Genomic DNA, 27,809 nt, shown 5'->3' with positions numbered 1-27,809 from the left:
CACATCTGGCCTGTTTGGGCAAAATCGGGTCAGAAATGAACCCACGTTTGGCGTGGCTCACCGAGTTTTGAAGGGCTCCCTCTCATTATCTGCCCTTGTCCGGCCTCTGCTTCTGTTTTCCTGGGCGTGTGGAGCTGTGCCCAGGTCACAAACCGCACCCGAATGGATATAACACGTTTGTCTGCGCACCAGCCCTGCTGAGCGGCACAGGCCTGCTGGCTGTCCCCGCCTGCCCCGGTGGGGCTGGGGTCCCCGGAGCCCTCTCTCTGCCGGGGCTGGGCCGATGCCTTTTAACCTCTGCCTGCTTGGCTCTAGGCTGCAAAACACCGTCTGTTTCTTTGTTGTGGTCACTCCCTGCTCCCACTCGGGAGCTGGCCTTCGGGAACTGGATGGGGTGTCCAGCCAACGGCTTCTGACCATCCGCTCGCTGTCGGGGGCAAGAGGAGGGGGCTGTGGCCCTGGGGTCTTGGAGACGACGCAGGGACTCTGGTACAGGCACTTGTGGACGGACAGAAAGCGGACCCCAAACCCTGAGATGGGTCTGGGCAGCACCGGTGCTTGCAGACCCCCGGGGAGTGTGGGGGCCGCTTGACCCCCACAACCCCTCCACGTGTGCATGTGGGACACGTCGCCTCCCATGTGCCAGGAGGTGCCAGAGAGCCCCACATATGCGCAAACCCCCTCTCCGCCGCCCCCGGGCGCAGGTAAAGCGGCTCCGGAACCCATACGTGCTTCACCTCGCAGCCCCGCAGGAATATAAAGTGATAATAAGGGGATCCCAGGAATCAGAGCTCTCTTGCTCTGGCCACACGGCTGCCACGCTGGGGCCCCAGCCCCACGGCAGCCGCAGCGGAGGACGAAGCCTCAGTGAGTTCCCTTTGCCGACACATGCCGGACGGTGCCGTGGGGCCGGTGGACGCCAAGAGGGACAGTGACAGGTGCAGGGGCTTCTCATCAGGGGTACAAGCGTCAAGCTGGGGTGTGTCGGGAAGGAGGGGCCCCTGCAGGTGGGTGGAGGCCCTGGGAGACAGGTGGAAAAAGCAGGGGATGTCTGGGCCACGTGGGGCCAGGCCTCAGCTCCTGTGGACGGAGGCAGGGATGTGGGCGGGGAGGTGAGAGCCAAGCCGTGAAGCAGCGTGAGACGAGAGGAAATGGCAGGAGGGCTGGGGTCCGGAGATGGAGACGTTAGGGTCGGGGGGACGGTCCCAGCCCAGACGGGGGTGGTAACAGGGCGGCTGGAGCAGCGCGGAGTGGACACCCCTGCAGGAACGGCCAGGAGCTGTGGGTTATACTGCACTCAGGAGGGTCAAGGCTGGTGTGGGCCTCCCATGCCAGGACTGGCCCCAGGCAACGACAGGGAGCAGGTGGCATCCAGGCTGTGGGGGAGGGGCTGAGGACCAGGAGAGCAAAGGCAGAGGAGACCCGGCCTCAAGGCCCAGACCACATGAGGCCGGGGCCAGAGGTCACGGCCCCAGCACTGGACCCACCGCCAGGAAGCCTGGGGGGCATTAGGTGGGGGTGGTGGTGCTGGGGAAGGCGAGGCCCAAGGGTCTCTAAAGCCTGTGGAAAGGGTCCACTGACATGGGGATAGGCCCGTGGTTGGGGGAAAGAAAGAGCCCAGTGCAGGGTCATCCTCGGGGACAGCAGGTTGGGAGCCACAGCTGAGTCAGCACACAGGCCTGCTTCCAGCAGGGGCTGAAGGTAACAGAAGGGCCCTAACTCTCTGAGCTCTGGGACGCAGAGCCCTCCTGCCGGGAGCCCCCACGGTCATCCCGACCCCTCCTCCGGAGACGGGCTTGGACACCCTCACTGGGCTCCTCACTGGCAAACTTCCCTTCTCGGTGAAAGGCCACAAGACACTGTGTGCCCTTCCCCAGTGGCCGCCCGGGTCTGGGTATCAACCTTCAAAGTCAGCATGTGGCAGGGAACAAAGTCACCCCAGCTGGCACCTGAGCCCTTGGGCCGTGAGTCTGTCCTATTTTTCTTTTGTTTTCTTTCTAGGATAGGAACTGGCATCCTTCAATGACTTGTGGCTCAAGAATCAAAGGTCAGCTGCCTACAAGGGAGCCAGCTCAGCTAGCACGTTCCGCAACTTCCGTGTCCGTGTATGTCCAGGCACTACTAAGCCAAACATCAGACTGGGAACATGTCTTTAAACCTCAGGTAGATGTTATCACTCGCCATCACCGAGACAAAACGCACAACAACAACAACAAAACCCAACACAGGCAAACGAAACTGGGAATATTCTCGTGTGCACCTGCTAGAGCTTGTCTAGGGCTTTCCTGCTTTGTCAGGTGGGACACTTTCACGTTTGTCAGCAATTGCTGAATTGTTCCCCTAAGTAGCTACACAGATTGAACTCCCTCCCCCAGGCCAAGGGTCTGGAGGCCCTGGGTGGTTCCAGGTAGATCCCCGGTCACTGGGCAGAGAATAAATTTGTACAAATTCTCACAAATATATTTTCAAAGCCTTCAAAGTATGTGTGCATTTGACCTGGAAATCCTGGTCTGGGAAATGGGTTCTCAGGAAACAGCGGACACGTGCCCATGGATTTACGTGGGAGGATGTGTGCTCCTTCCGGACATGCGTCGAGGCCCGCGAGCACCACTGTGGTCCCCGCCATCTCTGTGCCACCTCTTTGTAGCCAGACTGTCCCCACCCCAACGTGGCAATCACTGACGCCCTTTGCCCCTTCCAGAATGTCCCAGAGATGGAATTATGCCAGATCTTTGCATCTGGCTTTTCCCACTTAATATAATCGGAGACTCGGTCATGTTGTTTGGGAATCAGTGGTTTGTTCTTGGTCTCTGACTAGCACACGTACGCACGTACGTTTGTCACATCTGCTGGTGTGCGTTGTGTGGTTTCCAGTTTGGGGCTGTTTCAGATCAGCTATACGCACCTTCCTGTACCAATCGACGGATGGATGCACGAGTCACTGCTCCTGGGTGAAGACTCAGAGTGGGCTGCATGTGAGCGTACTCACGTCCTTGTTCTTCAAGCTTTTTCATGCATTTAAAAATCTACAGTTTTCTTTCTTTCCAATCATTTACCTATTATTTCTTTTTCTTGCTTCATTGCACTGGCTAGGACTTCTAGTGCAGGACTGCCAGGCTTTGCGCCCGATCTCGGGGGGTGGGGGGGAGGGTTCCATCTTTCATTACTGCGTATGTCATCAGCTGCAGGTGTTCTCGATCACGTGAAGGAAATTCCCTTCCATTTCTATACTGTTGAAAGTTTTTGTTTTAACCATTGATGGATATTGAGTTTTTTCAAATGCTTTTTCTACATCTATTGAGATGATCACGTGACTTTTCTTCTTCAGTGCGTTAATATTATAAATTATACTGATTGATTATACTGATTGATTTTCAAATGTTGAACCCGGATTGCTTTCCTGGGAAAACTCATCCTGGTCATGATGTGGTATCCTTTTTATACGTTGCAGTTGATTTGCTAATATGTGTTGAGGAGTTTTGCATCTATGTTCATGAGATGTTGGTCTGTATTTTCTCTTTTCTTGCAACGTCTTTGTCTGGTTTGGCACCAGGATAATACTGGTCTCACAGAGTGAGTTGGGAAGTACTCTGTCTTCTTCTATTTTCTGGAAGATAGTGTGCAGAAATGATATTACTTCTTCCTTACATTTTTGGGTAGAATTCACCAGTGAAACCACTAAGACTGGAGTCTTCTTTTTCAAAGATTTTAAACTGTGAATTGAATTAAAAAAAATTTTTTTTTACATGTATTCATTTTTGAGAGACAGAGAGAGACAGAGCACGAGCGAGGGAGGGGCAGAGAGAGAGGAAGACACAGGATCCGAAGCAGGCTCATCTCCTAGCTGTCCGACGCGGGGCTTGAACCCACGAACCGTGAGATCACGACCTGAGCCCAAGTCAGATGCTCAACTGACTGAGCCACCCAGGTGCCCCTATCCACTTCTTCTTGAGTGAGTTTTGGTGATTGGACATGTTTTTAGTTTTAATTGTCTTACAAAACGAACACATGTGTATAATTAAAAAAAAACTCGATAAATACTAAAAGGCTTATTGGAAAAAAAGAGTACTCTCACCCCAACTCTTATCTCCCAGAGGCAATAATTTTCTATTTTACTCGGTTTTTCTGACAGTCATTTCCGTACTTTTATTTCATAATATGTGTATCTGGCTCCTTACAGGCGTACTAACTTCATAAATTTATGCTGACTTTGTGTTCAGGATCTGGTTCCCTTACCTCCCCACCTCACCACCCCCGCCACACCCCTGACCCTTTTCCTTCAAAAATAGTTTTGTCACATTCTGGGGTAAAATCAGGAATTATTAAGATAATGTAAATCTTGTTCACTGCTGGCCCCAGGTAGTGGTGTACGATTACGGCTTTTTCCCTCATAAAGTGTTTCCCTTTTCTTAAAGTTTTATGGCCTCATTCTAAAATTGCTTAGCTTGCTATTTTGAAGCACGGTGTATTTTTTCCAAATGCCCAAACACATCAAGTTGTTAACGGGTTCTGTTTGCTTTCCGAGCCCCGCCTGCCCTGCGGGGACCCTGGCCCTCTTGCTGAACGCTGTGTCTGGAGTTTCTCCGCCACTGATTTGAGCTGCTTAAACGCTGTGCCCCCCACCCCCACTGTTTGGTTTATCCCATTACTCTGTTGAGGTGTAGCCTTCACTTTTCATGAGAAACGGTCGTGGGGGGTAACTTTTTGAGCCTCTGCACGTCTGGGAAGCCTTCGTTCTACCCCCAGCCTGGATTGCTATGACAGTTTGATGTCGAACGATGGGTAGAAATTAATCCCATGCAGGATTTTGAAGGTGCTCCCCGTTATGTCCAAGCTTTCCACGTAGCTCCAGAAGTTTAACATTCACTCGGAAAAGCACATAAACCGTGTCAGGGCAGTTCCAAACGGAGCCCAGACGGGAGGCAGAGGCCCCGGCTGCCCGCAGTCCACGGCCACCGCGACCTTCACCCTGCACCTGCAGCCCGGTCCTCTCCCTCTCTCCACGAGGCAAACAGAGGCTGTGGGGCCCTCGGCACACGGAGTTCGGGCGAGGCCACGCCGCACAGCCTCCCATCTCTGCCCTGTTCTTGTTTCAGAGCACCAAGCAGTGAGCTCTGCGGGCTCCACCACACTCTGTGCCGTAACTCGCGTGGGTTCAACCGGAGAGTGAGGGCTTGGGGCGGGGCCAGGGGGGCGGGTTTCTCTCTGTAAGCCACACAGCAAGGGCACCTCGGGGCTCCCGGCCTGAAGGCCCATCACCCCAATGTGAGGGGTCTGAACGCAGTGAGGGTCTCAGCAGAGACCCCGAGGCCTGCAGACTTGCCCTGTGTTTACCTGGTGTGTAATTAAATTCTTAAATGGTCACGTGCCTTTGCCACCTGTGTATTTTCTGGACACCGATGCCCATCTTGCTGTTCATGGGCCCGGTGTAGGCGGCAAAGCAGTCCAGGAAAGCTGGTGTCCTCAGCTGCAGGGCTGGGTCAAGAGTCCACCTCCGTCCCCACGCCGGCCACCGTGAAGGACACACCCTATAAAAAGGACATACCCTTATTGACTTATCTACTCATTCGTGAATGACTTTGTGTGCAGATTTTATCTTCAGCCTCCCATAAGTGCCTGAAAGAAAATATTTATTAACTCATTTCACTGTGAATTTATAATAATTTGACTTTGAACTGAATGGGGATTTATTCTTTCCAATTATCTATGGAAAAAGGTTCTTGTAGTGCAAATAGAAAAGTGGGAGAATATTAAATCTACTTCAGAGAACAGATTGTTTAAAAATAGCGAACATTTACATAGAGATAATGAATGTATTCATTTCAAATTATCTCCACTGAGGCAGGGTGTCAATTCATGTTCCTGCTATCGCTCCGTTGACTAGTTTCGTGCCGTCTTTCGAAAAGAAATGGTTCCAGCTTCACTGTAAAGTGTTCCGTACTCTGCCCGCCCCTACTTGGAACTGGCCTGGGCTTCCAAAGGGCCCCAGTCTGGCGTCGTTGGTTTCTCCTGTGAGCAGCGTCCTGGACTAAATGCCACGAAGGGTCTCTACACAAACAAGGAAGGGCCCACAGTTTGGTGCCCTGAGCAGGGAAGGAGACTGTGCGGTGCCACAGCCTCGAACACACATGTACCGGGGAGTGTCGTTCGTTCAGCACATAATTTGCAGCCACTGTCCTTCATTTGGGGCCTTAGCTTCCCAGACACGCAGCACCAGTGACCCAGGCGCACTGCGTGGGTTCAGTGGCGAGCACACTTAGGTGTCTCCAGTGGCCTTCCCTTGTGGGAGTCCCTCCCACTGGACGCGAGAGTTGCGCGGAGCTCGCAAACGCTGGGTGCGGCCGATGACCTCCTTTCGTCTCTGCCGGTAGGAAATGTGCTTCTCTGTCTTTTTTGAAAGAAACTAGACTATTTTTAATTATCTATTGATTTCAATTCTTGTTTTAATAACTTTTTAAGTTTATTTGTTAATTTTGAGAGGGCTAGACAGAGCACCAGCAGGGGAGGGGCAGAGGAGGGGGACAGAGGATCCAAAGCAGGCCCTGCGCTGACAGCAGAGAGCCTGACTCAGGGCTTGAACTCATGAACCGCGAGACCACCACCTGAGCGGAAACCAAGACTCAGCCCTTAACCGACCGAGCCACCCAGGCGCCCCGGGGGAGTGATTTTCTCATTCGAGACGGTGATGTGCCTGCCTCTCCTCATTCAGCCATTTTGTGTCACACAGTAGAGTTACATTGTTTTTTCTGTTATAAATATCCAAGCTTTCTCGCTAAGATTATTCCTGGGCATTTCGTGTGTTTTTTATTAGTGACCAGGATAGTTTTTCCATTAAATTTTCTATTACTGATAATATATTGAAAAGTGGCTGACATTTACATGTTTATTTGGAAGCCAGCTACATTGACAAATTCATTTACTTATAACAACTTCTCAGCTAGTCCTCTTGGGTTTCATTTGATGTGCAAATAACGCAGCAAATTAGCTTTCAGTACAGAAAACGGACAAAAGCCTTCCACCTGGTGATGCAGTCACTCAGCTGTGCAGCCTGAAGGGGCGAACGGTGTGTGTGCGAAATAGGGCTCGACACAGCTGTCTGCAACGGGTCCGCCGATGCTCGCGCTCGTGTCCTCGTCTCCCGCAGCTCCTGGACGTCACGGCTGATGGCAGTGTGTTCACAGATCTAGATCCATCTTCTTTATCACTTAGAATTTTATGTGTGAAAGGAACATTTACGTTTACTTTACCATTCACATTTTATACTTCCTAAGTAAAGAACTTGCTTATGCCAACTGTACTAATCGCTTATTAGAAATAAACGCGTCTGTGGTCCGTCTTCTGTCACCTGCTAACCAGATGCAGTGTGTGCACGGAATCGCCACCCCTCAGGCCTGGTGCCGGGAGGAGCACTCAGGTCAGAGGCAAGGTTCTGGGGAGCCAGGCGACCACAGGGAGCTTGCAAAGCCGCACCGGACGACGGGCAGCGGGAGGTGGGCACTCAGAGCCGAGGCCTCACCCCAAGTGCGTGCCCCGCCCTCAGATGCGGCTCTGCCCCGTCTGGCAGCCTCCCCCTGCAGGTGTGACCTCGGGTGCCCTTGGGGCGCTGGGACCTCCGAGCGCATTCTGAGGCTGTGTCTGTGCCCGCCTGTGCCAAGGCCACGTGGTTTCGTCCGCTGGGGGCACAGGCTGTGCCTTTCCTTGGGCTAAATCCCTCCTTCTGGATTCCCAGGGTGTCTCCTGGGCCAGGGTAGCGGCACCCTCACCTCACAGCCGTCACTCGCATCTTTCCCGTGAGGACCCGCCGTGCGTCTCTTCACTGGGGCTCCTGGGCGTGAGGGAGGCACAGCCAGACACATGTCAGGAGGGTCCCAGTGCCTGCTGTCAGTAAAACAGGTGCAGAGGATGACGGGGGCAGCGGAGGAAGGCTTCTACAGAGGTGGCCTTGGAGGGGCAGCCGCAGGAGCCCCACAGAGAGGCCACCTCGGGCGTGGTGACGTAACGGGACAGAGGACAGAGGGGCCCACGAGGGCCAGCAGGGGAGGAGGCCACAGGCAGCGTGAGGCCCCTGGGGACCCTGAATGTGGCGGAGGCTGGAGGCCATCCTCCCCGACCCCATGGCGGACGCGGGGCCACTGGGAAAACAGCTGCTGTGCACACAGAGCGAAAAGCAAGGCCACAAGCCAGTGGAGCAGAAGAAAAGAAAACCCTCAAAGTGTAAGTGGTAAGTAAACATGTGGCCGGGCGTTGGCCTCCGGCTGATCGAGTGCGCGTCCCACCGGGAGCCGGCTTTCTTTGAGACGCAGGCGAACTGTTCGAGGACACGGCCCAGCGTTCGGGGACACGACCCGTGAGGTGCTCACGTGACCGCACGGGGCCCTTTGGGGCAGAAGTGGGGCCTGCAGCGTGATGGATGAGAATACCCAGGAAACAGCCAGCAGACGGTGGAAGGTCTGGTCTGTGAGCGAGAACATTCATCCCAATGTGGCCTTATGTCCGCAAAGAACTAGAACCAAAAGCGGTGAGGCAGGATACTCAAGAGTTACACAACGACACGACTGTTCCACGCTGCACTGTCCGCGGACTGCATGCTGCTTTGCGACGGCATAAAAAGGCTCTGAGAGGCAGGGCAGGAAGGTGTGTGAAGCTCTGGACCTTTCTGTAGGCAGCAAGTGGTATGCTTAGCCAGGAAGGCACTTGTGAGGAGCTGCAAATTCCCCAGGCTGGTGACAGGGGTTGGGGGGGGGGGGCAGACGGACAGGACGCCCGGGGGCCCCTAGAGCTGCAGTGACAGCGCAGGAGGCAGGTGGGAGGCACCTGACGCACCTGTCCCGGGACAGGACCCCAGGCTCGGCAGCTGTGTTCCCCCAGCTCCGCGGCACCCTGAGCCCACAAAACCGCTCTCGGGGAGGAGCCCGGCTCTGTCTCAAGATGGACATTTCCAGTCCAACTCAGAAAACATCCACCCCTGTGAGTCCCGCCTGGAAACGCAGCTCCGACAGAGCCCGGGCAGCACGGGACCCCGACTGCTCCCCCCAGAGGGCCCAAGAGCCCCCAGTTTACAAATTTCACAAATGTATTTCCTGCCGGTGTCCCAACTCCAAACCTTTAGCAAACTACATGTGTTGATAAATTAATATTTTTGGTAAAATAAACAGCAGAAGCTCCTCATTTGGGAATAGCCATTTTGCTGAATTAGAATAATGTATTATTATTAAAAATATCCCTTCATGGGGCGCCTGGGTGGCTCAATCCTTTGTGTCTGACTCTTGGTTGCGGCTTAGGTCATGATCTCAAGGTTTGTGAGTTTGAGTCCTGCTTGGGATTTTCTCTCTCCCTCTCTCTCTGCCGCTCCCCTGCCCATCCCTTCTCTCTCTCCCAAAAATAAATAAACATTAAAAAAAAAAAAAAAACAAACAAACCCTGATGTCATACTTAATATTTCAGGCTTAGGTGGAGCCTAAAATCATCTGAATTTTCAGGTCTGTTCTCCTGGGTGGTGATGCCTGATGAATTTAGGTCCCTTAAAAATGCAGCTTCTAAGTCAAAATAGTTCAGTCCTATGAGGGAAACGCTGGGAGGCAATGAGATTATATACACTTGGAGAGATCTTTCTATTTCCACTTATTTCCTATAAGCATTTAATATTCTCATAGCTGCCGGCAGCAGCAGGGAAAGAAGGGACAGAAAGACTCTTTCAATGTGCAGTAACAGTAAAGCCCACCTTCTCCCTCTTGGGCTGTGGGGAGTGGGGGAGGGGGGTCTTGTCTGCCGGCCGGTGGGAGTCCTGCTCGAACCCGGGCTGCAGGCAGTCCCAGGGCTCCTGAAGGGGCCAGGAGGGAGGGTGTGGACCTGGCCAGGTGCTCTGAACCCCAGTGAGCACCCAGAGGGGAGGCAGAGGCCAGAGCGGTGGCCACACCTGGGTCACATCCTAGGCGTGACAAAGCACCTGCTGATCTCCATGCAAGATCGGGCGTCTGGTTTGCTGATGTCTTTGGGTTGGCTTTCTCTGCTGGTCCACAGACCATTTACAGAAACCAGCTTTGGGAGAAGAAGGCTCTCCTGGGCACTGCCCCCCCCCCCCCCACCGCTGCCATATCCTGCACACAGTTTAGTACCCTCGTTCTCAGAAAGGCAAAGAGAGTGGCCACATATTCAATTCTGTGTGCAAAGCACCATCCAAAGTAATTTACATGAATTATTCAGTTTAATCTCACTAGCTCTGAAGTGTCTGCATCTACAAGATGAGGTGGCCGCGGCTCTGGAAGGAGGCAGGAGTGTTGCAAGGTCTTGCAGCTGTCGGGCAGGAAGTGGGAAAGGCCCTGCTCTGTGTGTAGAGCCTGAGAATTGAACAGGTACCCAGTTTTGCCTCTGACGGTGATAGGGAAGGAGAGCCTTGGACAGGTTCTGGCAAAAAGAACCTGGGAGCTTGTCTCCAGTTCTGCACCAAAGGGTTTCGTCCTACCAATTAAAAGCTGAACAGATGGAAAGATCGGCGGCTCTTCTGGAATCCGGGAGAAGGGAGAATGTGGCCCCAAGACCAGAGAGACAGCAGATATGCAGAGGCAGACGCTCCAAACCGCCGCGGGAGCCAGCGCCGGGCAGGAGAACCCAAACTGTGATCGCCAGACGGCTGGACACTCAGCGTGGGCAAGTGTGCGAGGCTCCAGCCACGGGGTGGCCCCACCACGTGCTCAGACCTGCCTCCAGGAGCTTGACCACGTTCTCACAGACGATACACGGATGGCAAGTAAGCGCAGGAAAGCACGCTTCACGTCGACGTCATCAGGGAAATGCAGATTAAAACGACGACCAGATGCCACACGCACCTGTCAGAATGACCAAAATCCAAAATACCAACACCGAATCCTAGAGAGGACGCGCAACACCAGAAACTGTTATCTGGCGTAGTGGGAATGCAAAATGGTGCGGCCACTTTGGAGGACAGTTTGCTGGTTTTTGTAAAGCTAAGTGTTCTCTTAGGTTCGATCGCACAATTGCACTCATCAGCTATCCAGATGAATTGAAAACCTGTATCTACGCAAAAGCCTGCACACGATAAACACAGCAGCTTTATACATAATCTGTCTATTCCTAACTGCCAAAACTTGGAAGCAACCACGATGTCCTTCAGTAGATGATGGATAAATTGTGGTCCATCCAGACAATGGAATATTATCAGCAATAAAAGGAGATACGTCATCAAGCCACGAGAAGCCACGGGAGACCCTTAAATGCCTATTGCTGAGTGGAAAAAGCCAGTCTGAAAGGCGACATCCTGTGTGATTCCAAGTATAGGACACTCTGGGAAAGACAGAACTGTGGAGACAGCACGACCAGTGGCTGTGGGGGGCGGGGGGGGGGAGGGACAAACACGCCGAACACAGTTTGTAGGGCAGTGAGACTGCTCTGCGTGATGCCATAACCGTGAATACGTGACCTTCTACTTTGGTCCCAACCCACAGAATGTACACCAAGAGTGACCCCTAATGTCCACCACGGACTTTGGTTGATAATGACTCATCAGTGTCGCTTCATCACCAGGGACAGATGCACCGCTCTGGGGGGATGCTGGTGACGTTGGAGGCCGTGCGTGTCAGGGCGGGGGTCTAGTGGAAATCTCTGTGCCTTCCTCTCAATTTTTCTCTGAACCTGAAACTGCTCTAAAAATGGTTTTGAAAAAAAAGAGGGGCGCCTGCGTGGCTCAGTCGATTAAGTGCCCAACTCCTGATTTCCACCCAAGTCATGATCTCACCGTTGTGGGGCCAAACCCTGCATCCGGCTCCACTCAGGAGAGAGAGCCTGCTTGAGATTCTCTCTCCTCTCCCTTCTGCCCCTCCCCTGATCATGCTCTCTCAACAACAACAACAACAACAACAAGAATCTTGAAGCCTCTATTCTAGGCATTTGAGTACAAGGCTTTTTTTTTTTTTAATGTGTATTTATTTTTGAGAGAGACCGAGCATGAGTGGGGGAGGAGCAGAGAGAGGGAGACACAGAATCCGAAGCTGCTCCAGGCTCTGAGCTGTCAGCAGAGCCCGAGGCGGGGCTCAGACTCACAAATGGTGACACATGACCTGAGCCGAAGTCAGACGCTCAACGGACTGAGCCACCCAGGTGCCCTGAAGTCTTTTTTCCAGACTGAAGCACAAATCCCGCATTTTTCCTGCCAGATGTGTCAGAGGCGGAGCAAAGTCCTCACATTTATCTCCCGGAACTCCTGGCTGTTTCCAGCCTGTAAGGCTCTCGCCAAAGGGTCTCCTGCGAAAGCAGGCAATGGTCTCTCCAAAGCGGCGCGGACGACGGCCTGAGGCCTTGGACCGGAGTTGTGGGCAGGCTGGTGGGGCCGCTGGCGCCCAAGACAGCAGCCCCGGAGGAATGATCACCTAATTTTACCGAGAGGAAGGTGAGCCAGGGCCCACACCGGGCATGTCTGTCCCCCAGAACAGGCGTGGTTCGCTGCACAAAATTTGCCACTGGAGTTCGCTGATCATCGGATCAGATCTTTGCGAACGGGAAAATAAACCAACCAAGCTCATTCTCTGTTTCTGGGGGGTCCTGGAAGCCTCTTCTCCTGGCAGTGGTCCTGTGGCTTCCTTGGCCACCAGGGGCAGGCACTCCCTGTGCTGTTCTCCACCGTCTGCATCCCTCAGCCGTGGGGAATCCCGCCGCGGTCTGTCGGGCCTGGCTGTGGTGGCACAGGCTGCTGACCTGTCTTTCCTCCCTCCCGTCAGCAAAGAGCAAGCTGAGTGTCACCTGGGCCTGTGGCCGCCCGGTCAGGACAGCGATCCCAGCCCCTCCACGTGTGTGCACCAATGGCACGTAGGACACGGGCCGCTCCCTGTGCAGCTACATTTCCTTGTGGAAGCCACCTGTCCCCTGCTGGGCGGGGCCGGAGCCTCTCGGGACGAGGGGGGCATTGCACGCTGAGCGCTCACAGCTGCCCGTGGCCCCCGCTCACCGCCCCTGGACACGGAGGGGAGACGCCCGTCATCTGGCCCTCTGGCAGCGGCCCCGGCCGGCACAGCTCTCTCGTGCTGGACAGAAAACTCTGGTGAGAGCTCGAGAGGAAAGCCCGGTCCCTGCGCTGTGCTCAGAGCCCGGGGTTCCTCCGCCTGCTGGCTTTGTCCGTTAGCAGTGTGACAACCACAGAGCGGGGGCCGGGTAGCAGACATTTGTTCCTCAGGGTTCTGGAGGCTGGATGTCCAAGATCAGGGCACCTGCAGATTCAGTGAGGGTCTGCCTCCTGGTTTGTAGACGGTGTCTTCTCGCTGTGCCCTCTGTGGCAGGAGGGGGGGGGGGGGCTCTGGCCTCTTTTTTAAGGACACTAATGGGGGCTTCATCGCCCCCTTGACCTAATCGCCTCTCAAGGCCTGACCCCCTGAAAGCATCCCCTTGGGGTTGGGATTCGGTATGTGAGTTTGGCGAGACAGCCGCAGTTCCTGTCCTTCCCACAGGCAAGACTCCTCCATTCTTTTTTTTTTTTAATATAGTTTTAACATTTATTTATTTTTGAGGGAGAGAGAGAGTGTGAGTGGGGGAGGGGCAGAAAAAGAGGGAGACACAGAATCCAAACAGGCTCCAGGCTCGGAGCTGTCAGCACAGAGCCCAACGTGGGGCTCGAACCCACGGACCGCGAGATCACGACCTGAGCCGAAGTCAGTTGCTTAACTGACTGAACCACCCAGGCGCCCCAAGACTCATTCGTTCTATCCAACAGCCCCACAGTCTCACGTCATTGCAACATCAGCTCCAAAGTCCAAAGCCAAAGCCTCACTGACCCTTGTCTAAGGAGGGGCAGGCGATACTCCAGATGTGATCCATCAGGGCAAAGTGCCCCCCCCCCCCGCCCCGGCTGTGAACTGTGAACTGGACCAGGTGTGTGCTCCCAAAATGCAACAGTCAGCCGGGGACAGGACAGACATTTCTGTCCAACAGGAAGAAAGAAGGAGGAGAGATAGGTCCCCTTTCGTTGGCTCTGATTCTGTTTCTCTGGAAAACCCTAACAAAGCTCACAAACGGCGAGGTTCTTACTCAGAGCACCTGGCAAAGCTCCATGTGTGTGTCACGGCCACATGCAGTGGGAGCTTGGCCACCAGCTTTTTGATGCTGTTGCCAAAATGTTCCTGGTGAATTCAGGCTGCAATCACAGTCATGAAATCTGTAATACGCGGGTCTTGTTTTGATCATGTGGGCTTTAAGGACAAAACCTGACTTAACCCAAGACCAGCACCACCTCAGAGCGAGTGACAGCTTTGACACGCACCGCCTCCCCGAGCGCCTTCCCCGAAGACACCCTGTTCTCCGACAGTCTGCTGTGCGTGGCCCGTGCCCACGGCCAGCCGCGGGGTGGGCGCTCAGCACCGTCTCCCAGCAACACCCCAGCTGCCGCTGCACAAAAGGAATCCAGGAGCCATTTGCCGGAATTAAACTTCCTGTGGCCCGTCCTCCAAACAGTTCGGAAGCCTCCGCTCCGAGCACGGAGTCGCCAGAACCGAGGTCTCCCTGCCAAGTCTGGCTACAGCCCACACTCAGCACGGCTTTGGCCTCTCCCAGCCACTGGAGTGAGCTGGGCCTCGGTGACCTTGCTCACTCCTGATGGAGGGTCGACACAGTAATTCAAGCGCGTGCTCACGGGCGCCCCCATGTGGGTGTGTAGGCACCACAGCAGAGGGGGCGAGGGAGACGGGAGAGCCTCCACCCTGCAGGTGCAGACCACAGATGCCACGGGGACTTGCCGAGCCTTCTAGGGAGAGGGAGCTTGGAGATGACCCTCAGCCTGGGGCCTGGGGTCTCCTTGTAAACAGCGGCGACAGCACCACTCCGGCTCTGTCCCCCCCTCACCCCACACTCCCTGCGAGCTCCTGGTGTCAGAACGTGGACTCATCTGCCGAGTGGAGACCCTCCCACGTGGTCACAAAGGACACCTCTGGATTCTCACTACTGTGCTGTGTGTTCTGGGAACCGTGGGAAAGAGAGGGTATGCACTGGGCATGTTATGGTTTAGTAAATATTTTTTGGCGATCAGAATTCAGCGCAACTTTCTTTGGCCACGGATGTTTATGTTACCAATGTTGGTCTCTGCGCACAAGGTGGAACCACCGGGCAGATTGCCCCAAGACCTGGCCACGAGTTTTGAATTCAGGATGCCGCCAAGCCTTTCGTCCTGGGACTCCACAGCTGCCCGTGGACCAGGTGCTGGGGAGTGAGCCCCGCTGTTGCCGGGAGCCACGGGAGGGGGGCCAGCTCTGAGCTGCAGACCTTCTGGGGCCCGGCAGGGTAGGACCTGCAGGTGGGGGCCAAGAAGCCGGCGGCCGTGCCCCTGGGGGCTGATATTTGGCCGGGGGGATGCGGGGTGCAGTGGGGAAGGGGCGGGGTGTGCTCGGAAAGGCCCCTGAAACGAGGAAGCATGCCTCAAAGAGCTGTCGGTGACACATGGCGACCGGCCCATAGATGAGTTAGGGTTGGGGTGTGGTCCACAGCGCTCTAGGCGGCTGACTTCCCATTACAGACACAAGTGCCCGACGGTAAGGTCTTCACTCAGTACAGGTTCACCCTTGCCTCCCCCCGCAGACTCTGCAGGGCGCAGGTCTGACGCCACGGGCCCAGCTACCACTTTTCGTGGTTTTCAGGCCCAGACGCCCTCCCAGGAGGGGGGTTCGTTACTGGAGGAGGAGCTCTCGCTCATCTGCTCAGCGGAGATTGTGAACACAGCACAAGCAGCCTGAGGCAGCAGCTCACAGTGGCGTTTACCGTCCCCTGGGCACAGTCCTGGATTAGGGGCCCGACTGTCATCCAAGGTCCTCACAAGACGGAGGCCTGAGGAAGGAGAACACGAAGGGGGCAGAGGCCACCGACCAGGAGCACACCTGCCTTGCAAGCTGCAGGGGGAGGCCGGGGCTGTCCCGGAGCCCCCGGAGGCTGGCCCAGCCCACCCCAGCGGTCTGAGTCCGGCAGGCTGGGGCCAGGACTGGGGGGAGCCACGTGGGCGTTGCCACCAGGCAGTCTGTGGCACTTTGTTTCAGGCCACAGGGAGCACACGCAGTGACCCGCGATGCAGCCAGAGTCAGATACGAGGTGCTCTCCATGAGCAGCACCCACTAACTGGGCCTGACCAAGCACACTGTCGCCCTCGGAACGGCAGGGTTTGGCGCCTTGGGCTAAGCCCTGAGGGTGACTCCAGCCATAGGAGGGGCCCTAGGGTCCCCTGGCTGCACTCCTCGCCCTGGGGTCATGTGGGGCCAGCACTGTGGCCTGGCCCAGTCCCCACCTGCTGCTCGGCCTGACCTGGGGTCCTCTGGGCACCGGGGTGCTGGTGCTTCTATGCCAGCATCTGGACGGTCACGGGCCACCGAGCTGGGGGAAGAGTTCTGTGCCCCACTGGCCCTCCTCACCTTAGAGGGAAGGAGCAGGAGGCAGGGATGAGCTGGGAGGGGGCTGTGCGTCTTCTACGGCCTTTTGGGAGCAGCCCTGAGGGGCTGCCTGCTGGGGAAGTCCCTCTAAGCTCACGAAGGCCCCCAGAACTCACTGTCACTGCGGTGGGAGAGCTGAGTGGGGGAGGGACGCTTCCCGGCCTGGGTCCTTGGTGTGTTAGGAAGTGGGGCCTGTGGCCCTGGGCAGAAGAGCCTGGCTTCTGTGTTGCCCCAGGCCCCACCCACCTGATGGCAGCAGCTAGTTCCAGAACATCGTGTGCCCCAGGGTGAGTGAAGGGACTCCAGAGGGGACCGGAGAGCAGGAGACCGGGACCTCTGCTGAGCCAGGGCAGCTGTGGCACCAGGTGACCCCGGCCATCGTGCAGCTCGAGTCTCTAGGTGCTTGGCTTTCCCCAGCGTGTGGGGAGGCACCTTTATGCCCTCAGCCTCATGCCAAGCTGACAAGCACCCCCAGCACAGGGGTGGACGCGGGGACGGGTGGACAGACAACCGGGGCAAAGGGCGAGCCCTGGCCAAGGCCCCGGGGTCTCTGCTACGTTCTCCCACCCACACAGGCGAGCAGATGACTTCACGTGTGTGTATGCGTAAAATGTGCGAAGCCTAACATTTACCACCTCAGGCCTTTTAAGTGCACGGCTCAGGGGCGTCAAGTACAGGCACAGGTTGGGCCAGCTGCCCGCCCCCCGCCCCCGCCCCCGCCCCCGCCCCCGCCCCCTCCGGGCGCAGAATCCCGCCCCTCCCAGGCAGTCACCCCATCGTGGGGCCCCAGAGCCCCGCCCCTCCCCGACAGCTGGGTCACTTGGCCGGCCGCAGAGCCCCAGCCCGCCTCAGGGAAGGGGTTTCTGTGTGGCAGTTAGTGATCCCGTGATGCCCACAGGAGGATCCCGTGTGGGGCCGAGACAGACGTGGACGGAGACGGCCTCCCCGGCGCTGAGGGCTGGGACCCCCGGCAAGGGCACTCGCTCAGTCACAGAGGCATTTTAGGGACCAGCCCTGGGAACCACACAGCTGTTCTCCTGCAAGCCCTTTAATCCCCGGGAACGATGTTTTCTCTCCTCCGTGCTTCTTCGGGCCAATACGCGAAAACGACCACTGATGCTGGCACTTCCGGAGAGGAGGCGGCTGATGGGAAGCACTTACACTCACCTCTGCTTCTCCAGGCCACGCCCTGCTCCCCCAGCGCGGTTTTCCAGAAGACACTGGGTGCCTGTGGTCAGATCGTCCACTCGAATGTGGTTCAGGAGAAGCAGTTCTGTGGCCCACGCACATCAGAGCCGGTGGCCCACGGGCCTGCCGACCCGGCCTCGGAGGGCTCACTGGGAGCTTCAGAACAATGCTTCCACTTTAGAAAGAAATCTCTTAGCCACTTGTTTAGAACCAGAGATCACACACGGAATATTTTAGCCCTGTCACTTTCAAGTTAAATTCTACTGGAAAAGACCAACAAAAAAATAATCAAAGCTCCCAAGTTTCTCTCTTCCTCTCCGCCCTCCACCCCATCTGCCTTGTGCCTGGAAAGTCGGTGGTGCAGCCACGGCAGAAAACAGTCTGGAGGCTCCCCGGAAAAGTACACGTAGAATGACCATATGATCCAGCGGTTGTACTCCTGGGTGTCTACCCAAAATGACTAAGAGCAAGGACTCAGGCAGATGTTTTTACGTGAATGTCCACGGCAGTATAATGCGCCGTGGCCCAAAGGTGGAACCAACCCACGTGTCCACTGATAGACGAGCAAATAAGCAGAAGTGGTGTATGCGTACCACTGAAACGTTATTCAGCCTTAAAAAGGAAGAAAGCATAGACACCTGCTACGACACGGAATAACCTTAAGGACAATACGCTCAGATGTCAGTCCCCAAAACATAAATGCCGTCGGATTCCGCTTATGTGAGGCTCTCAGAGGAGTCGCAGTCCTAGAGACATGGCAGATGGAGGATTCCAGGAGCCGGGGGAGGGCGCCCAGTGGGGAGCTCATGTTTAACTGGACAGAGTTGCGGTTTGGAAAGGAGAAAAAGTCCTGGGTATGGGTGGTGGTGACAACCACACGATGTGAATGTATTTAATACCACCGGGCAGCATACTTTAAAATGGTTAAGATATTGGTACATTTTGTGTATATCTCATCACACCTAGAAAGGTGACGAGCGACAGCGCCTGCTGTTTATTCAGCACCTGCCACGTGCAGCGGGCCAGATGCTCCGTTGGCGTCCCTCACGAGGCAACGGGGAGCACACAGACATACGTCACCACGTGCTCACCGACACTGGACTATTACCCCGCAGTCTGATAACTGATTTGGTAAAACAGGACCTGGGCGGTATGAAGTGACGTTTCAGGAAATGGGGAGGGGGGCTGGCGAATATGAACAGTGGGTAACATGGAGGCCAGTGGATGCTCTGAGAGGGCCAGCTCGACTCCTGGGATGATGTCACGAACTGAGGCACCTCCAACTTCCCTTGTGTCCTGACTCTCACGTAAATGGCTCCCCATTTAGAAAAACCTAAGCACAACCGGGAGCCACGGCTCAGGAATCGGACGCCCAAACAGCCACGGGAGCCAAACCAATTTCCCGACAGTTACATTTACACGCGATCTGTGGTCAGGGTCGCCCTGCTCTCGGTCCAGCCGGCTAATGCCTAATGTTTCAGCTCTCTACCGTGTCTCTCGGTAAGGAGCTGACCCCACCAGATGTGTTCCAGGCACGACCTCCTGACCTCTGAAGGGCTCTAAGCTTTGACGGTGAGCTCTCTGCCCAGGAAAGGGGTTCATTCAGTCAGAGCCTCTGTGCTGCGCCTGGAGGGCGGGGCAGGGGGACTGCTGAGGGGTCATCCCCACCCCCCAGGAGTAAGGCCGCCCTGGGCCCCGTCCTGCAAACACTGCGGTGCCCTCTCGCCTTCCATCCCTCTCGCCCCAGACAGCACACTCCAGGCTTTCCCCGAACGTTCCCTGAACCTTCCACGGTGCACTCAGTGCACAAACGCTGGTGAGCGTGGCGACATCCTAACCCGGAAGCAACATTTCTGGCCACACGAGCTGGGTGCTGACATTGTCACAGACCAAAGAGGGGCGGGAAGTCTACCATTTGCTGGGAGACAGCCCCCGGCACCTCAACAGACCGGCAGACTGGGTCTGCCTCAGCAGACGCCCGTCCCTGGCTCCCGTGACCCGCAAGAATGTGGCGGTCACGTCCCCTTGCTTCGAGATGACGGGACTTGGGATCAGAGCACACAACTCCCTAGACCTTCAGGACACTGAACGTTTTAGCTCCAAGTTGTCCAGGCTTTGAAGGCCCGACTGTTGGAGAGGTTCAGGGAAGGCCTGCTGACCAGAGAGAGGCCTCTCACTGGGTTCTCGAAACTGTCTAGTCAGGGCACGGCAGCCGGTCCGATGTGGGGGCCTCCTGGAGAAGGCCCACTCGGGGTGCCCTTAACCGGAGCAGGGCGGCGTCTGGCACCTGCAGGCGCCAACCACCCAGCGGGGGAGGCGTGTCACGGACCATGGCTCGGCTGGCTCTCCCTTGGCCCGGCTGCCTCCAGCCCCCTCCCCCACCCCGGCTGGCCCCAACCTCCCCCGCCGCCACCACCGCCACCGGGTCCCCCCCCCTCCCCAGGCCGCCCCCCGCGCCCCCGCCCGCGCTCACCCGCTCCTCCTCCGCGCGGATGTCCGGCATGGTGCTCAGGCACAGGCCGACGGCCGTGGCGGCCACGAAGGCGACGGACACGCAGGCGAAGAGCTTGCCGGCCGGCCCCGGGCGCGGGTCGTCCAGCAGGTCCCGAAGGCGGCGGCCCGGGCTCCCGGGCGGCCCCGCGCGCGCCTGGGCCGCCTCCTCCTCGCGGCGGCGCAGGCGGCGCAGGCAGCAGCGCTCCAGGCGCGCCTCGTCGATGCCCCAGTAGGCCAGCTCGTCGCGGAAGGCCAGCGCGCACGGGCCGCGCAGCAGCCGCAGCTTCCCGGCGCGCAGCAGCGCCACGATGGCGCGGAAGGCGCACGGGCTGCGGTCGAAGAAGAACTCGTCGCGGCCCGCGTCGTAGTCGTCGCACACGCGCAGCAGCTCGTCGCGGCCGCGGCAGGCCCGCAGGCGCTCGAGGCGCGCGAGGGGACAGCGCGCCAGCGCCGCCCAGGCCAGGCGCACCCTGCAGCCGCCCACGTTGATGGTGACGACGCGCCGGCCGCCCGCGGGCTCGGGGCGCAGCGCCATGGCCCCGGGCGCCCGGCCGCGCTCAGGACGCAGAGCCTGCGAAGGAAAGGAGGCGTCAGGCGGGGCGGGGCGGGGTGGGGTGGACCCCGCCCGGGAAGGGGCCCTGCTGCCCCCACGTCCGTCCGCGGGGGGCCCGGGGAGCAGACCCGCTGCGTCTCCTGGTGACCGGCGACCAAGGGCGGCCGCCCCGGAGGTGCCCCGGCCCCCCGCCCCCAGGGGATCCAGGCCGGGCTCACCCGATCCTCAAACGAGGTCGAGGGAGGAGGACCACCTGTGGAACAGGGCGTAGGTGGACTCTGGAAAGCCAAGCTGGGTGCTGGATGTGACAGAGGGTGACCAGAACTGAATCTTGCGGGTACCTGTGCCTGCATTCCGGAGACCATGAACACCTGGGGGGTAGCCTCCCGGCACCAAGGACATGGCTCCTTGGAGTCACAGTTTGGGGTAGGGACAGCCCGGCACCCCCAACTGCAAGGTGAGCTCTGTGTGAGAAACGGGGGGGGGGGTGCTCTGGAGGGCACCAGGAGGTCCGGGGCAGCCAGGAGGGCTTCCCAGAGGCAGCTGACTGGGCAGCAAGTTGGGGGAAATGTGGAAGAAGTTGTGCTGGAAGAGACAGACCTGGGTTACTTAAAATCCAGTGTTTGGGTGGTGGACACTGGGTGCCACGATTTCCCGAGCTGCTTCCTCAAATCGGAGACCCCGAGGGGCTCGGGCTCTGAGGGTTCCAACTCACACGAACTCCAGGGCTCACAGACTGAACTTCTTGATGAGGCAACAGGACATCTGAACACGCGCACTTGAAACTGTGGGGACTCAGCGGCGGCAGCGCTGTGCCCGGGAGGCCTCGTGGGGGTGGCCCATGGCCCTCCTGGGAGGCCCTGTCCAGTCCCTGGAGCCACAGAGGCCGGCTGGTTGCAGTTCCGGGACAGGCTCAGGAGGTGCTGCGCCCCGAGTCTGTGAGCTAAGGCAGAGGTGAGCCTTTGTGTGGATCAAGAGCCCCAGGGGGCGAAGCCCACACGCCCTCTCCTGGGGCTGCTGATGTCGCAGGTGGGACGACAGTTTCTGCCTGGAATACAAGTCCGGCTTCACCGCGAGGGCCAGGATAACACACATGCTGGAAAGCCTGCTTGGGCTGCACGTGGCCTTGACCCCTCCCCCTTTCCGGGCTCCCTGCAGTCAGTCACACACGAAATTTGTGGAACAGGAGGGAGGATTCCTTTTGTGGCTAAATCAAATGTGTGCTCCGAAGTCTCTTGGGCAAATGGATAATCGGTAAGAGGGCCAGGACCTGGAACTCCTGTAAACGGTTTATCCTCCCCCGAATATACACTTAGAAACATAACTGTAGGGCTCCTGGGTGGCTCAGTCGGTTAGGAGTCCGGCTCCGGATTTTGGCTCAGGTGATGACCTCACAGTGGAAAGACCTAGCCCCGAGGTGGGTTCCAGCTGGGTGCGGAGCCTCCTTGGGCTTCTCTCTCTCCCGCTGCCCCTCCCCCAATTTGTGCACGTGCTCCCTCTCTCTCTCGTCTTCGAAAAAAGAAAAAAAAGCAATACAATCATAAATCATATGTGAGTCTGAAAGTGTTTTAAGTCAACTTCCTGTTGACCTAAGAGGCTGCACAGTCCCTTCCAAGCAGCCTGCACACACACCCTGTTCCCAAGGTGCAGCGTGTAATGAGGAGGTCTGAGCACTCTGTTGTCAAGGGTGTGGGCTTGTCAGACACGCCCACCTCTGGCAAGTGGGTTCGGCCATTAGGACAGCTGAGGGCGTGAACTAACCGGGCCTCGGTTGGGCTCCGTCTTCAGGGAAGAGAAAAACTGGGAAACACGCAGCTCCCAGTAGAGGAAGATCGTGAGAGTTCTCTGCCTGGCTCTAGGTGAAGAACGACAGCATGGACCTAAAAGCCCACCTGCTGGGAACGCAAACCGGTGCAGCCGCCCTGGAAAACTTTACGGAGGGTCCTTAAAAAGTTAAAAATGAAGCTACCCTCTGACCCAGCAATTGCACTACTATTTATCCAAGAGATTAAAAAAAGGCTCAGTCGAAGGGGCACATGCAGTGCTATCGGCAGTAGCCGAAGTAGGGAAAGAGCCCAAATGTCCATCGACCGACGAATGGATAAAAGAGGTGTGGTAAATATATATATAATGGAATATCACTCGGAAATCAAAAAGAATGACATCTTGCCATTTGCAACAATGCGGATGGAACTGGAGGGTATTATGCTAAGCAAAATAAGTCAGTCAGAGAAAGACAAATATCATGTGTTTTCACTCATATGTGGAATTTAAGAAATAGGGGAAGGGAAGGAAAATAAGATAAAAACAGAGAGGGAGGCAAACCATAAGAGACTCTTAAATACAGAGAACAGACTGAGGGTTGACGGCGGGAGGTGGCAGGGGGATGGGCTAGATGGGTGACGGGCGTTAAGGAGGGCACGTGTTGGGATGAGCACTGGGGGTTGTGAGTGCTGAATTACCAACTCCTATTCCTGACACCATTATGTTAACGAACTTGGATGTAAATTAAAAAAAAAAAGTCCACCTGCACAATGGTTTTGAGGTTGGAATTTTGGTTTGTGAAATTCAAAGCTGGGAAATAACCCTCACGGTGGGCAGTCTCAGGAAGTCACCCCCCTGCAGCCTGTGTTAGACCCACACACTGGTCTAGAGCAGTCACTCACAGCCTGCCCCAGGGGGCATGTGGCAAGGCCTGGAGACATTTTTCATTGTTGTGACCGAGTGTGACCGACAACGGTAGGCAGGGACCATGGGTGCCGCTAAGCCCTCCAATGCACAGGACACCACCAGAACCAAGAGCTGGAAACCAGCCCCAGTGTCAACAGAGCCACTGGTCTAGAGGGACAAACTCTCACCTCCAGTCTCAGGGATTCCCAGAGATGAAGCCCCAACTAAGATGAATTTACAAAACAAAATTATAAAACACCCAGGGCAATAACCCACATGAGCCACACGAAGAAGAAAATTGAGCTCCTGGGAACTTTAGATAACACAATTTTAAAAGATATATAAAGATGTGAAAGAAGGAATTAAAACACCAGAGAAAAAGGACATCTTCAAAGAGACCAGGAGGACCTGAACAAGAAACCGAGTCTCCCTGGGCCCCACATCCCCTGGCTTCAGGCCCCTTGGCCCCCAAGTCTCCCTGAGCTGCACATTCCCCTGAACCCATGTTCCTCCCCCTCCACAATCTCCCTAGACCCACATCCTCTGGTCCCATGTCCCCTGGCTCCAGTCTCCCTGGGTCCCATGTCTTCCTGGTCAAGTCCCCCTGGGCCCCACGTCCCCGTGGACCCATGTCCCTTAGCCCCCAAATCTCCTTGGGCCACACGTCCCCCTAGCTCCCCATCCCCCTGGGCCTGTGGGCACACTGGGTGAACACCCAGCTGCAGCACCTGTGTCTCTTTGCCTGGGCTTCTCTGGCTACCAGGCCTGCACAGACCAGGGATACTTGAGACTCAGTGTCCCCAGGGACAGCTCTCACCAGGACTGAGAAGCCGGGGTGAGAGACCTCTGGAGCCCTCTGGTCCTGGGAGGGGCCTCTCAGGCTGACCTGCTCTGCATTCCCTTCCTGGTCACTCCTGACTCCCAGACTGTCATTCCTGGGGTTGCTTCCCGAGTAAGCTGCCTGCTTCTGCACCCCTGCCCTAGGGTCTGCCCTGGACAAACTGAGCTCAGACATCTGGGAAGTGTGAGGCCAGCTCTGGGTTTGGAGTGCACAGTTGCTGGAACTTTAAAGAAATAGGAACATGCAGGGAAAAGGGTCTAAAAGAGAATGTTATCAGTGGTTTCGTTCAAGCATGCATCTGTCCCTCTAACTAATGATTATTCAGAGCCTCCTCTGTGTCACACTCTTTGATTCAAGAATGGAACCTTCTAGACCCAATGCTAATATCATCCTCAATGGGGAAAAACTGAGAGCTTTCCCCCTAAGGTCAGAAACAAGACAGGGATGTCCACTCTCGCCACTGTTATTCAACACAGTATTGGAAATCTTAGCCTCAGCAGTCGGACAACACAAAGAAATAAAAGGCATCCAAATCGGCCAGGAGGAAGTCAAACTTTCACTCTACACCGATGACATGATACTCTATATGGAAAACCCAAAAGATTCCACCAAAAAACTGCTAGAACTGATTCATGAATTTAGCAAAGTTGAAGGATATAAAATCAACGCACAGAAATCGGTTGCATTCCTATACACCAACAATGAAGCAACAGAAAGAGAAATCAAGGAATCGATCCCATTTAAAATTGCACCAAAAACCATAAAATACCTAGGAATAAATCTAACCAAAGAGATGAAAAATCTATACACTGAAAACTATAGAAAGCTTATGAAAGAAATTGAAGAAGGCACACAAAAAAAGGAAAAATATTCCATGCTCCTGGAGAGGAAGAACAAATATTGTTAAAATGTCAATTCCACCCAAAGGAATCTACATATTCAATGCAATCCCTATCAAAGTAATACCAGCATTCTTCACAGAGCTAGAACAAATAATCCTAAAATTTGTATGGAACCAGAAAAGACCTCGGATAGCCAAAGCAATCTTGACAAAGAAAACCAAAGAAGGAGGCATCACAATCCTGGACTTCAAGCTGTATTACAAAGCTGTAATCATCAAGACGGTACGGTACTGGCACAAGAACAGACACTCAGATCAATGGAACAGAATAGAGAACCCAGAAATGGACCCACAAACGTATGGCCAGCTAATCTTTGACAAAGCAGGAAAGAATATCCAATGGAATAAAGACAGTCTGTCTCTTCAGCAAGTGGTGCTGGGAAAACTGGACAGCAACCTGCAGAAAAATGAGCCTGGACCACTTTCTTACACCAAACACAAATATAACCTCAAAATGGATGAAAGACCAAAACCTAAGACAGGAAGCCATCAAAATCCTCGAGGAGAAAGCAGCCAAAAACCTCCTTGATCTTGGCTACAGGCAACGTCTTACTCAACACGTCTCTAGAGGCAAGGGAAACAAAAGCAAAAATGAACTATTGGGACCTCATCAAAATAAAAATCTTCTGCATAGCGAAGGAAACAATCAGCAAAACTAAAAGGCAACCAACAGAATGGGAGAAGATATTTGCAAATGACATATCAGATAAAGGGTTAGTATCCAAAATCTATAAAGAACTTATCAAATTCAACACCCAAAAAACAATCCAGTGAAGAAATGGGCAAAAGACATGAATAGACACTCTCCAAAGAAGACATCCATTTGGCCAACTGACACATGAAAAAATGCTCAACGTCACTCATCATCAGGGAAATACAAGTCAAAACCACCATGAGATACACCTCACACCTGTCCGAATGGCTAACATTAACAACTCAGGAAACAACAGACGTTGGCAAGGATGCAGAGAAAGGGGAACCCTCTTGCATTGTTGGTGGGAATGCAAACTGCTGCAGCCACTCTGGAGAATAGTATGGAGGTTCCTCAAAAAACTAAAAATAGAACTACCCTACGACCCAGCAATTGCACTACTAGGCATTTATCCAAGGGATACAAGAGAGCTGTTTCGAAGGGACACATGCACCCCAATGTTTATAGCAGCACTATCGACAATAGCCAAAGTATGGAAAGAGCCCAAGTATCCATCGCTGGATGAATGGATAAAGAAGATGCTATACACACACACACACACACACACACACACACACACACACACACACTGGAATATTACCTGATAATCAAAAAGAATGAAATCTTGCCATTTGCAACTATGTGGATGGAACTAGAGGGTATTATGCTAAGCAAAATTAATCAGAGAAAGACAAATATCATATGACTTCACTCATATGAGAACTTTAAGATATAAAACAGATGAACAGAAGGGAAGGGAAGCAAAAACGATATAAAAACAGGGTGGGGGACAAAACAGAAGAGACTCTTAAATATGGAAAACAAACAGAGGGTTACTGGAGGGGTTGTGGGAGGGGGGATGGGCTAAATGGGGAGGGGCATTAAGGAATCTACTTCTGAAATCATGGTTACACTCTATGCTAACTAACTTGAATGTAAATTAAAAAAAAAAGAATGAAACCTTCTGCTTTTTGTAGAAAGAAAGGGGATTTAATGCCATTACCTTGGCTGGTTTACTGGGTCTTTTATAGGAGCTGCTGCTGTTTATGATACTGTTTCTGCGAACCTCGCAGTGCCAACTTCTGCCCATTACCTTCCTCCCCTGTGCCACGTAGCCTATCCTCCAAAGTGGGGCACTCTTCAGAAGGCAAGGGTGCTGTTAACAATGACAAGGGACAACAGAGTCAACTGAAAGGGATGTTACCCTGCCCCAGGGGAGCAGAAGGGACCCGGGCAAAGCTCTTGGTGCCCTGCGGAGGGTCCCCTGGGAGAGGCTGGTGCATCAGCTGGAGTTCATGTCCTGGCGGTCTGTTTCCCACCCGATCTCGAGACGGCTGGCTTGGTAGCTTGTGCATTGTGCAGAAGGGATGCAGCCCCTAGAGAATCCTGAGCTTGTTTACTGGCGAAAGCAACAGAACCCAGGCCCAGAGGAGAAGCACGGGGTGGAGGAGGGAGAGGAAGCCCGACCAGGGAGGCCCTTCTCACCCTTGGGAGCAGGGCAGACATCAGGAGCTGGGGGGTGGGCACGTCCAAGGGCAGCGCCAGCTGCTCGGGGGACCATCTAAGGGCTTGCGAGGTGGGAAGACTTCCGTGAATACCGTGTCATTTCTGTGCACCGGGACCCCAAGAGGCAGGTTCTGTCGGCTGCGTCTTGTAGGTTGCAAACCGAGTATCACGGAGGCTGAGTAGTGTCCTCACTGTGGAGTGACAGAGCTGGGGCTCTGGTCCTGGTCTGCACTGGCTGCTGGCCACCCCCACACTCACCTTGCCCTGCTGATTCATCAGTAACGGGTTCTGCTAACCTGTCTGCCTTCACCTTTCTGCCGGATCAACTGACATGTGGTGGTGTTTGCTTAGCCGCCTGCTCTTTCGGTGGTCAGCGGGGGCCCACAGAGCTGTGAACAAAGGCCACGCCGAGCGGGGCCGGGTCTGCAGGCCGAGCTGTGCTGCCTCGTGGTGTCCTCCGGATGGAAGGACGTCCACGTATTTTACCCGTGCTTTGTGACTTGGCATCTCTGTGGCGTTTACTGCTGGCAGCGGCTGGCACGCCGCTGGTGGCTGGG

At 55.3% G+C, this 27,809-nt stretch overlaps 1 protein-coding gene across 1 annotated transcript in view; it reads right to left on the bottom strand.

The window, feature by feature from the left end:
• KCNG2 (potassium voltage-gated channel modifier subfamily G member 2) overlaps positions 1-27,809 on the bottom strand; it is a 68,712-nt gene that overhangs the window by 5,952 nt on the left and 34,951 nt on the right. Inside the window, exon 3 of the mRNA XM_027069229.2 lies at positions 20,071-20,661. Within this exon, the coding sequence (XP_026925030.2) occupies positions 20,071-20,625 (555 nt within the window). The 5' untranslated portion in view covers positions 20,626-20,661. The remainder of the gene's footprint in view (positions 1-20,070; positions 20,662-27,809) is intronic.

This window comes from Acinonyx jubatus, chromosome D3 (genome assembly GCF_027475565.1).
Source record: "Acinonyx jubatus isolate Ajub_Pintada_27869175 chromosome D3, VMU_Ajub_asm_v1.0, whole genome shotgun sequence".
NCBI classification, from domain to species: domain Eukaryota; kingdom Metazoa; phylum Chordata; class Mammalia; order Carnivora; family Felidae; genus Acinonyx; species Acinonyx jubatus.
The sequence above is the reverse complement of the archived record's forward strand: the minus strand, read 5'-3'. Positions and strand labels throughout refer to the sequence as shown.